General features: G+C 38.5%; 1 protein-coding gene across 3 annotated transcripts in view; it reads right to left on the bottom strand.

Moving 5' to 3' along the window:
- Positions 1-12,497, bottom strand: part of Ccnb3 (cyclin B3) — a 66,396-nt gene that overhangs the window by 33,560 nt on the left and 20,339 nt on the right. For 2 of the 3 annotated variants that reach the window (XM_005411353.2, XM_013508133.1), the window contains exons 4-6: positions 10,905-11,035; positions 1,702-5,635; positions 545-643 (exon numbers count right to left, since the gene is read on the bottom strand). In XM_005411353.2, the coding sequence (XP_005411410.1) occupies positions 545-643; positions 1,702-5,635; positions 10,905-11,035 (4,164 nt within the window). The remainder of the gene's footprint in view (positions 1-544; positions 644-1,701; positions 5,636-10,904; positions 11,036-12,497) is intronic. The other variant, XM_005411354.2, reaches the window with a different exon arrangement.

Genomic DNA, 12,497 nt, shown 5'->3' with positions numbered 1-12,497 from the left:
AGCAATATGCACTCAATAGAAACTGTACCAAAGCCTGATAAAAATTCTACTTCGTAGATAATCTTGGTATTGTCCATTCCATTGAAAGAGACAGAAGAAAATTTGGAATGATGAATATTGGTGGTAAAGGAGATAGGAAGATTTCAAAGGAAAGAGGAAACAGCACCAGATTAGAGAGCTGAAATGAAGGACGTGATTTTACATAGTGCAAGAAACATTCATAAAAAAAGGAAATCTCTAAGAGCAGCCCCTCAGAAACAAACTACTTGACCACCTCTATATCTGAGATTGTCTCCTCAGTACCTAGAGGTGCAGGAATATGATAATGCCTACCATCATGAAATTACTGGCAGAATTAAACAAGATAATGTCTATAAATCCCTTAATACAATGTTCAACAGATAGCAAGGTACCAATAGATATTGTTGCTATTATTGTTTCTTTCACCATCATTATCTTCCCTTCCAACTTGCATGCTAAAAAATGGAATGATGAGGAAATGAGACTTGTATGAATCATTGCCCATCCCCAGCTACCTACACACCTCTCTGTCTTTTAGGTAACAGAAGACGTCCTTGGCATATACTGAGCTGAAAGATGGATCACGGTACTTCTTGTCAGTATCCTCCTGTTTGGTCATCTGCTTGGAAACCACCAAAAAGACATATTAGAAGAGAGTCCAAGGAAAGCTCATATACATTAAAAACTATGTTTTTCTCCCCACTGTTTCCTTATTCTAGAGTTCTTCAAAACTCATGTATCCTAAACTATCCAGAGTACCTCTTGGCCCTGGAATTCCTCATACTATACAATGATCCAGAAATGCATAGTGTATGCCTGCTCTATACTAGGAACAAGGCTCCCTTTTAGGGATAAGGTCAACTCTCTAAGAAAAACACTCTTGTTTTATTATTTCAGTTAGGTCACCTGCCTTCTTAGGTTCTCTATTATGTCTCAATGCTTTGATTTGACCCAATTCATCTTGGTAGCCTTTTCCTCTCTTCTACACATTTACTCTGGTTGTCTTGCCTATAAGAGGGATACCTGTCTACCTGCTTGCTAAATTTCATTCCTTTATTCTTCTAATTTACAACTTAAGACCATCTCCCTTGGGGAATGCCCATGGGAACTCTTCCCATCTCTGACTGAAATTCATGTGATGCTGAGTGAAATTACTAAGATAACTGCCTCAGTGAAATTTTCTAACCACTCTTGCAAAGCCCAAGTATACAGCATAATATTCCAGACCCTTGTGGATATAAATACTTTCTGATTGGGTAGGTATACCACTACGTCAATCTGGAAGTCAAGATATTCTATTAGGCCAGCTTGATATAAGAGAAAAATGCCAAAGAGCCTGCTAAATTTATCCCATACTGCAAATAACCTCAGCCTATAAAAATCAGAAGAGATTATTCTGCATTATCTATCATTAAATAAAACCAGAGGTAAACCCAAGCACTATCCCCTTCGCATTAAGTAGAGAGACCTTCACAACTTACTATATACAGCTCAACTGCTTAGGAAGGCAAACAAAAAAAATCTCTTTGGGGCTAGGGATATAGCTCAATGGTAGATTGCTTTGCATATGTAAGCCCTGGGGTTCAATCTGAGGCACCAAAAAACCTCTTTGCTAGCAGCTACCTCTAGGACAACAAAAAGTCTTCATCTAATTTAAGAAAAAAAAAAAGAGATGAATACCTCCATCTGTGTTCTGCTTTGAGATGAGAAAGGTATTTTGGAAGCAGGTTCACTTGCATGGGACTCTCCCACACTGGACATATTGGCAGCACTGAACTTCCCTGTTCTGGACTCAACAGCATTGCTAGACACATGCAGGATGTTCTCAAGGATCAAGGACGTTTTTGGGAAAGTATCTTCCTTGTTGGTAGGATTCTCTTTTAAAATTAATGGCTCTTGAAATGACAATTCATTCCCAGTGGTGGATTTCTCATTCAAGGCTAACACCTCCTTGCAAAGGAATGCTGTATTTATGGTAGATTTTTCCTGCAAGGCTAATGGCTTCTTGGAGAGGACTTCATCCTCAGTGCTAGACTTCTTCCGAAAGACTAATGGCTCTTTGAGGACAGCCTCCTTCTCAGTGTTGGGATTCTCCTTCAAGTCCAAAAGCTCCATTAGAATAGCCTCTAGCGCAGGGCTGGGCTTCTTCTGCATGCTCAAGGCTTGCTTGAAGAGGAATTTCTTATTAGCCACATTCTCCTGCAAAGCCAATGGCTCTTTAATAAGGAACCCTTCATTGTTGGTGATGTTCTCCTGGAAGACTAACGGCTCTTTGAGGACAGCCTCCTTCTCAGGGTTGGGCTTCTCCTGCAAGGGCAAAAGCTCATTTACAATAGCCTCGGTCTCAAGGCTGGGCTGCTCCTGCAAGGCCAATGGCTCTTTCAGCATAGCCTCTGACTCAAGGCCAGCTTTCTCCTGTAAGGCCAAAGGCTCTGTGAAGATGGCTCCCCCTTCAACTGTAGGCTGCTCCTGCAAGTTCAAGGGTTCCTGGAAGACAGGCTCTTTCTCAATGTTGGGCTTTTCTCTCATGGCCAAAAGTTCCTGGAAGTGAGCCTCTGTGTCAGTGGTATGCTCCTTAAGAACAGCCGCCTTCTGAGTGCTGGGCTTCTCCTGCATGGTCAAGGCTGGCTTGAAGAGGGGCTTCTTATTAGCCACATGCTCCTGCAAAGCCAATGGCTCTTTAATAAGGAACCCTTCATTGTTGGTGATGTTCTCCTGGAAGACTAATGGCTCTTTGAGGACAGCCTCCTTTTCAGGGTTGGGCCTCTTCCGCAAGGCCAAAAGCGCCTTTATAACAGCCTCTATCTCAGGGCTGGGCTCCTCCTGCAAGATGAATTGCTCCTTTGAGAGAAATGCCTGCTCCTGAGCAGTGGGCTTGTTCTTTATAGGTAATTGCTTTTCTGTGATCGTTGCTTCCTTAGCAGAGGGCTCTTTCTTCAAAACTGAGAGTTTATTGAAATGGGACTCTTCTGCCATGGTGCTATTCTCATGCAAATCCAATGGCTTCTCTAAAGAATCCTTTTCTTCGGTATCAGTCTCCTCTTCATTAGTAGGCTTAAAAGGCGAAAACAGCTCCGGAGAGAAGAACTCCTCCTCAGTGATAGGCTTCTTCAAAGTCACTGGTTCCTCACTACAAGATTCTTCTGCCATGGTGCTCTTCTCATGCAAATCCAATGGCTTCTCTAAAGAATCCTTTACCACATCAGTCTCCTCTTCATTAGTAGACTTAAAAGGAGAAGAAAATAGCTCCTGAGAGAACTCCTCCTCAGCGATAGGCTTCTTCAAAGTCACTGGTTCCTCGCTACAAGATTTTTCTGCCACGGTGCTCTTCTCATGTAAATCCAATGGCTTCTCTAAAGAATCCTTTGCTTTGGTATCAGTCTCCTCTACATAAGTAGGCTTAAAAGGTGAAGAAAACAGCTCCTGAGAGAAGAACTCCTCCTCGGTGATAGGCTTCTTCAAAGTCACTGGTTCCTTGCTGCAAGATTCTTCTGCCATGGTGCTCTTCTCACGCAAATCCAATGGCTTCTCTAAAGAATCCTTTTCCATATCAGTCTCCTCTTTGTTAGTAGGCTTAACAGGTGAAGAAAACAGCTCCTGAAAGAGGAACTCCTCCTCAGTGATAGGCTTCTCCTTCAAAGTCACTGGTTCCTCACTACAAGATTCTTCTTTAGTGGTGCTCTTCTCATGCAAGGCTATTGGCTTTCTTGAAAGTGACACCTCCTGAAAAGCAGTGTGCTTCTCTTTCAGTGCAGATGGCTCCTCTTTAGTTGTAGGCTTCTTTTCTGAAGGCAGTACCTTCTTACAGAGTGACTCCTCTGCAAAAGTAGTCTTCCCCTGTGTTGTTTGCTTCTTCTTCAAAGATGGTGGCATCTTGGTGGGGACTGCCTTCTTAGTTGTATACTTTTTTGTCGATGATACTGGCTTCACAGAGATGGAATTCTTATCTCTAGCAATTATATCCTCCCAGTCTGAAAGATCTATCCAGAGGAGCTGTTTCTCCTTTAAAGTTGTATTTTCCTCTTTAAAGGACGGTGGCTCCTTAACAGGTGACTTCTCTTCAGAGGTGACTGTCTGCAATACTACTGGCTTTTTCAAGCGAGATAATCTCTCTGGAGTAGTGTGCTGTTTCTTCTTTAAAGGTAAATGTTTCTTGCTGGGGGTTACCTTCTCAACGTTATACTGCTTTTGAAAAGCCAAAGACTCCTGAAAACAAAACTCCTTCTCAGTGGGAGATTTTTGCAGGGCTACAGGCTTCTTCAAAGTGGACACTTCCTCAGGTGTACTATCATCCACTTGCAATAAATATGTCTCCGGGGAAAGGGAATCCTCAATAGTATATGTCTCAAAGGACAATGGTTCCTGAGTGAGTGAATCCTCTCCATAGGTGACTCTTTCAAGTAATAGTGGCTTGTAGCGGGACAGCTTCTTCTGAACTTTCTGCTTCTTTTTTAAAGGTAATGACTTCCTCCTGTAGCTTGCCTTCGTGGTCATATGACATTTCTCACGGTTGATATTCTTCTGCAATGTCCAAGGTTTCTGCAAGAGGTCTACCTCTGCTTGAGTAGCATGTTTCTCTTGTAATGTAGATGGCTCTTGGCAGAATTCAGTGATTGGATTTCTTTTAAAGGACAATGGCTTTGCACTGAGTGACTTCTCCCCAGAGATAACCTCCTGCACTTCTAAAGACGTTTTGAAGTGGGATGGCATACCATAAGTAATGCTCTTCTTCCCCTGAATAGTGTGTATCTTCCGTTGAATTGTGCTTTCCTCCTTTCCAAAAACTGGGCTTTTGGGGCGGGTTGCCTCCTTAGTGATAAGCTTCTGCTTAAAAGTCCGTATGTCCTTAGAAAGGGAATTTTCTTTAAAGTCAGTCTTCTCCTGCAAGGTCAATGATTTCTTCAAGATGTGGTTCTCTTGCTCAGTAGTGTGTTTCTCTCTCAATGCAGATGGCTTCCAGGAAAGGGACTCCTTGCTAGCAGTAGACTCTCTCAGTAAGGCTGATGGCTCCTTAGTGATTAACTCCTCTTCAGAGGTGATCTTCCGCAATAGTACTGGCTTTATCATGTTAGAGGTCTTCTCTATAGTGGTATGCTTATTACTTAAGGGTAATGGCTTCTTAGTGGAGGATGACTCCTCAGTTTTAGGCTTCTTCGTTAAATTCATCAGCTCCATAGACAAGGAATCCTCTTCAACATCACTTTCCTCCACTATCGTCAATTCTTCCAAGCAAGACTGCTTCCCCTGATATGTACCCATCTTCTTAAAGGATGGTGTCTTCTTGGGGATGACTGCCTCCTTGGGTTTATGCTTCTTCCCAAAAGTAACTGGCTCTATAACAAAGTCCTCATCATCACTCTCCTCCTGTAAGGATAGTGACTTTTCCAATAGGGATGATTCCCGAGGATTTCTGCACTTCTTTAATGACTTCTTTATGAAGGTTGTCTCTTCCGTACTAGATTCCTCTTTTAAAAGTAATGGCCTTTTGACAAAAAGTAACTCGTCATCAGTGGATGTTTCAGAGTTGGTGGATATATCCAGAAGGTATGTTTTCTCCAAAACGTTTGGTGCTGAGGGAGTAGAGCTTACTACTGGTAAGAGTTCCACCTTATATCTGTAAAGGAAAAAAGATTTGGGTAAGAAAAATGTATTTCACCTACCATCTAATTTTGTGACAATATTTACTAAAGGTATGAAAGGGAAAAAGAGTTTCAACCCAAGAGACAGGGTATACAGTACAAAAACAGTAAGATCTATGGCAAATTAAGTAAGTAGCACACTGTACAGTTTCTGTGCCTAGGTCTCCATACTTTTCTATAATTTTCTCCTAAAATCTATGTTCTACTGTCTACATATGATTAATTACCTTTATTTATATATGAAGGCTTTTATTATAGTACTTATCACACTGTATATGTTATCAATTTATCTATTACTTTCTCTCACAACCTACATTTATTTGTCTTTCTCAGCACTAGGCATCTGGTAAAATGGTTTCAATTAGGCATCTGGTAAAATAGGTTAAATTAATATTGTTTGAAGGCTAATGAGAGAGGTTGGCCGGTAATTATTACCAGTATTATCTAACCATATTTCCTTCCCTTTGGGCTACATAGGAGACACTTTCACAATGAAAGTAATAAAAAGACCAAAATAGAAATGTGTCACTTATCAGATACAAAGCTTTGTCTTAAGTAGAATTTTATGACCAGTGACTAACCTAGTGTGACCAAATCACTGGAAGACTAGCAATCAGAATAAAAGAAAATAAAAGGCAAATAAAAACACCAATCTGAGCAAAAAGAGTAAGTACCCCCAAAAACTTGATATCTATTATTCAATTTACATAAAGCGTCCAGAATAGACATTATTTCTAGAGATACATCAATAATAAAAGTAGATTTGTGGTTGCCTGAGACTACAATAGGGGAGGGGAAAAAAGGGCAACTGGGGAAGGATAAGGATTCCTAAACTGCAGATAGGGGTTTCTTTTGAGGGTGTTGAAAATTCCTATAATTAGATAGTGGTGATACCTGTACAACTCTAGGAATATAAGCAGAAACACTGAATTGTAAAAATTAATTAAAATAAAAAGTGTTTCAAAAGTTCCACCTGGGCTGGGGATTTAGCTCAGCGGCAAAAGCGCCTGCCTGGCAAGCGCAAGGTCGTGAGTTTGGTTCCCGGTACCGGAGAAAAACCAAAAAAAAAAAAAAAAAAAAGTTCCACCTGACGACACAGGTTCCAAGTCCTTTCTGATAGGTGGTCTTCAGATAGTATAGTCATCATGATAAGAACATGCTACTACCGGTGAGAGTTCTGTCTGGCATTAGACTGCCTGGATTCAAATCCTGGTTACCACTTGGTGACCTCTGGCAAGTTAACTCTCTGTGTTTCTGTTCTTCTAGCTATAAAATGGGGAGCATAATAACATCTCCTTCATAGGCTTGTTGTAAAGATCTGACAAATTCTTATGCTTAAAATAAAGGAGAATTGTTAATTATGTGCCAATAAATTAGATAATTTTGATGAAATGGACAAATTCCTAGGAAGAAACAGACTACCAAAACTCATTTAAGGAGAAAATTTAAAATCTGAATACTTATAACTAAGATATTGAAGTAATAATCAAAAAACTAACAACATCAAAAATCCAGGTTCAAATGGCTTTACTGGTGAATTTTACCAAATATTTCCTTAATACCATTTCTTCATGAACTCTTCCAGGAAACAGAAAAGAGGAAGACAGTTTCCAACTCACTCTTTAAGGTCAGTATTATTCTGATATGAAAAACAACAAAGAAATTATAAAAAAACTACAGACCAATACTTCTTATGAATATTCATGCAAAATCTCAATGAAATACTACCAAATCAAATCGAGGAACATAGAAAAGAAGTACACAGCATAACCAAGGGGATTTATTCCAATTATGTAAGGTTAATTTAACATGCTAAATTCAATTCATGTGCTATACTTATACTGATGGAATACACAACAAAATCCACATAATCATTATCAATAGATCCAGAAAAATGATTTGACAAAATCCAACATTTTTTCATGATATAAAGCACTTAGCAAACTAGGAATAGAAAGCAGATTCCTCAACCTGATGAGAGACATCTATGAATAACCCAAGGTAACATCATAATAGTGACAGGATTATGCCTTCCCTCTAAAATTGAGGAAAGACAAGTTGCTAAACTCCTGATTCTTCTGCTCAACATTGTACTGAAAATTATAGCTAGGGCAATGAGGCAAGGATATTAAGTAAAATGCATCCCTATTGGAAATAAATAAGTTAAAAGTATCTGCATTCACAGATGATATGCCCGTAGAGAAAATCCTAGAGAATTCACACAAAACTACTAGAACTAATAAATTCGCAAGACCCAAGGATACAAGATCAATATATGATAATCAAATGTGTTTCTATCTCTTGTAATTAAGAGTTTAAGAAAGAAATTAAGAAAACAATTTCAGAGACTGGGGATTTAGCTCAGTGGCACAAGTGCCTGCCTGGCAAGCCTAAGGTCTTGAGTTTGATGCCCAGAACCAAAAAAAAAAAACAAAAAAGAGAAGAAAAAGAAAAAGAAAACAATTTCATTTATAATAGTGTCAAGAATAAAATGCTTAGATACAAATTTAACAAGAAGTATAAAAATTATACCCTGAAAAGTTTGTAAAATATTGAAATAAATTAAAGATCTAAATAAATACAAAGATACTACATGTTCATGAATTGGAAGACTTGGTATTTGTTAAGGTGGCAATATTTTCCAAGTTGATTTATAGATTCAAAGCAATTTCCTCAAGAATCCCCGCTGGCTTATTTATAGAACTTGACAAGCTGATTCTGCAATTTGCATGTAATTGCAAGGAACCCAGAAGAGCAAAATAATCTTTAAAAAAGAAAACAAGCTGGGTATGGTGGTGCATGCCTGTAACCCCAGCATTTGGGAGGGTAACGCAGAAGGATCACCAGGAATTCCAGTCCAGCCTGGGCTACATAGTGAGTTCAAGGCCAGCATGAACTACAAAGTGAGACCCTGTCTCAAAAAAAAAAAAAAAAAAAAAAAAAAAAAACAGAAAAAGAAAAAAAAAAAGAAAACAAGATTTGGAGGGCCGTGTTCTCTAATTTCAAAACACACTAAAAAGCTACCACAATCATGACAGTGTGGTACTGGCATAAGATAGGCAATGGTAAACCTATAGACAAAATAAAATTCTATCTATGGAATAAAGTTGAGAGTCCAGATATAAATCCTTACATGTACAGTGAATTAATTTTTGATAAGGATGCCAAGACAAAGGGAGGAAGATTAGGATTCTCAACAAAAGTGCTGGGGAAACTAGATAACCACATGCAAAAAAGTGAAATCAGACCCCCCTAACCAACAGCAAGCAAGAAAAATTAACTCAAAATAGATCAAAAACCTACGTTAAGAGCTGATACTTTAAAATTCTTACAAGAAAACAGGTGTAAATTCTTTATGACCTAGGACTTGGCAATGGTTTCTTAAATATGACAACACAAAAGTAAAAGCAACAAAAAATTAGGCTTCATCAAAGTTAAAAACCTTGTGGTTCAAAGTACATTATGAACAAAGTAAAAATACAGCACACAAAATGGAAGAAAATATTTGCAACTCATATCTAATAAGCAACTTGTATCTAGAATATATAAAGAATACTTAGAACCTAATAATACAAACACTAACAACTATTTTTTTAATTGCAAAGGATCTGAATAGATATGTATTCCTCCAAAGAAGATACAGTGCAGTCACTGTGGAATATAGCATGGCAGTTCCTTAATATGTTCAGCATAGAATTACCATATGACCCAGTAACCACACTCCTTGGTATAACTGGAAAAAAACTAAAACTAGATTTTCAAAAAAAACTCATACACAAATATTCATAGCAGCACTACTGACAATAACCAAAAGGTAGAAGAAACTCAAATCTCTATCAACTGATGGATAGATAAATATATCATATATCCATACAATGGAATATTATTTGACAATCTTAAGAAATGAATACTGATATCTGCTATAATATGCAAGAAACCCAAAAACATTATAAGTGAAAGATAACACAAAAACCCATACATTGTATACTTTCATGTATATGAAACACCTAAAATAAGAAAATCTATACAGAGACATAAAGTAGATTAGCAGTTACCTAGAGCTGGGAAGGATGGGAAGACTGAGAGGTGATACACAAAGGGTTTGTTTGGGGTTGGTGAAAATGTTATAAAATAGTGTTGGTTGCATAACAGTGAATATACTAAAAGTGACTGAATTATATACTTAACATGAGTTGTATGGTCTGTGCATTATATCTCAATAAAGCTATTAATAAAAAACTTACAAGATGTATGATTATAATAAATAATAAATGAAAGGTATTAGTAGTTCTAGTGCTATTTTTAAGGTTCATTCCATTGAACCTTAAACAAGGGAAGAATGTTTACATCATTAGTGAGGGCAGCCTTGATAAAGTCAGATCAATGGAAGAAATTCAAAAGAAAATAATGCAAGGAGCTAAGATCAAATATGTATGGAAACCCCAGGAATCCCATTTCAACAAGAGACCAAGTAGGGATAAATGCTGATCTTCTGGTTTGATTATTTTCTACTAGGTAATTAGCAAAGTATCCAGTCAATCTTACAAGTTAGTTTCCCAAACTTCCCAAACTTCTTACTTTATTTACTGGAACCCAAGTTTGGCCCTGGTATAGCCATCTATTTAATCTATTCAGTCAGTCCCTGAAGAAATACTTCCCACAAGAATAGGAGAGAATATAGGAAGGACATAATCTAATTTTTAAGATTATGAAACATCCAAAATAAGAAAATAATAAGTCCTCATAATCTAACCTCATAAGAAAGTCCTCATAATCTAATCTTCTTCTACCAAAAGTTTTCTAGGGGTAAATTATTTTTCCATTTCTAAATGGGAACGCTCATCTCCTGAAGTTTCTAAAGGGATTAGCAAACTGGTAAACAATCAGCTAGCTGACGAGAGTCCCTGAAGGGTTAAATTGCCTCCACACTCCCCCATACAGACTAGTTCAGAGATTAAATTGCTAAAGCAGAGAAAAGATGAACATATGGTCTTTGGGAAAATTCTTCAATTGCATGTATTCATGTGCATGCACATATGCATGCGTGCACACACACATACACGGCCATGGAAGGAGAGAAGAGACCTAAAGCTCTTTAGCATCCACAGTAGGCTCAACTCTGCGCATAAAGTTAATGTGACAGTCACCACTGTGGCTCACTAACCATGCTCTCCACAGGGACAAAAAGGATGTCACACACTCCCTGTTCCCACCTAATACAATACAATCCAAGTCCCCTCTTACTTTTTTATTCTTCTTTCAGCATATTTAGCCAACTCAAGGCCACGTTTCCTTCTTTTAATCGTCTTGGGAACATCTTTTACAATCTCTTTATTGGCTTCCTTCTTAGACTGGACAGGTTCACTTTGAAAAGCCTACCAAAAAAAAAGAGAGAAGGAGGCAGGAAAGTGAAGAACACCACAAATATCCAATAAGTTGTTCTCATGAGAAAGTCCCGAGCACCAGTTCCACTGCCTTACTCTGAGCACATCAAAGTCTCCACCTTGCGTTTTGCTAGAGTCCTGGGCACAGTCCCTCCACGGTACAGCAGGCTAATCTTCTGCCTGGTTAGCAGCAAGGGTTAAGTTTTTGTCTGTTTTGCCTGGTGCTCTGGACACCCATGAGAGACCACTCAACCCCCTATACCCTTACTGGGCCTGCCAGAATCTCCTCACGTCAGTCCCAGGAGCACCTGGGTCTCCACTGGGTGTCCCAAGGCAACACAATCCTCCACCTGGTGTCTAGGGCTGGTCCCACGGACACCAGAATATACATCAGGTACCCATTGTTGGCCCCCACCAGCAGGAACCCACACCACATACCTCAGAACTCAATGCTCCAAACCTTTCCTGAGCTGATGCTCCAGCTTGAACAATTGCTACAAACGGGTTGACAGACAGGGGACCCCCTGAAGCGACAAATCTCCACACAAACCCAGACTATAATGCAGGGCAAAGAGGACTGTGACTTGTAAGATTAAAAAGACTGCAGGCTCTGGAAGAAAACACTCTTCTGGAATTTTTTTCTGTCTTTTTTTTCTTTTACTCTTCTTGCATTAAGCCCAATTTTCTTTTTTCTCTTCTACAGGCATTTTTGGGGGGTTATTATTATTGTTATTATTACTATTTTACTACTGGTGGAGTTTGGAGTTGTATCATAAATTTCTTTCTTTCTTTTTCTTTTTTTTGGCTTTTTGACACAAGATTTCACTGTGTAGTTCAGGTTGACCTTGAACTCAAGTTTGTAGCCCAGGCTGGACTTGAACTCACAACAGTCCTCCTGCCTCAGCCTCCCACATGCACCACCACACCCAGCCATCCCCCATTTTCCTGTTTCCCCTTTTTAAAATGTAACTTTGTTTGAATGTGTCCTCCCTTTTTTCCATCTCTCTTTTTTTCTTTTCCTCTAGTTTAATCTTCATTTCCTATTGTTTAATCCTAGTTGCTTTTATCGGATACTGTTATCTAACACTAATAATTTTCCTTTACTCCTTAATAGGATCTTTCACATCACTTTCACATCAATCTTACCACCTTCCTCCCATGTTCCTTATTTAATTTTTCATAACCTATTTCTTTTTTTCTTCTCTTCATGCTTCAATACCCACACCATTTATTTTTACAAATCTGTAGGTAGTTAATTATATCTTACTAAGACTGACTACTATTCTATTTTAAAGGAGGTAATATTGCTCTATTGAGTAGATATTTACTATATATAAATACCTAGGTTGGCTTAGTTTGTTCTACAACAATAGATCATATTTTTATGGTTAAAGGCGGTACAGTGTAAGTTATTAGAGTTTGTCATTATCCAATTTGTGCTTGATACTCATTA

Source organism: Chinchilla lanigera, unplaced genomic scaffold, assembly GCF_000276665.1.
Source record: "Chinchilla lanigera isolate Chin_1 unplaced genomic scaffold, ChiLan1.0 scaffold00142, whole genome shotgun sequence".
Lineage (NCBI taxonomy): Eukaryota > Metazoa > Chordata > Mammalia > Rodentia > Chinchillidae > Chinchilla > Chinchilla lanigera.
The sequence above is the reverse complement of the archived record's forward strand: the minus strand, read 5'-3'. Positions and strand labels throughout refer to the sequence as shown.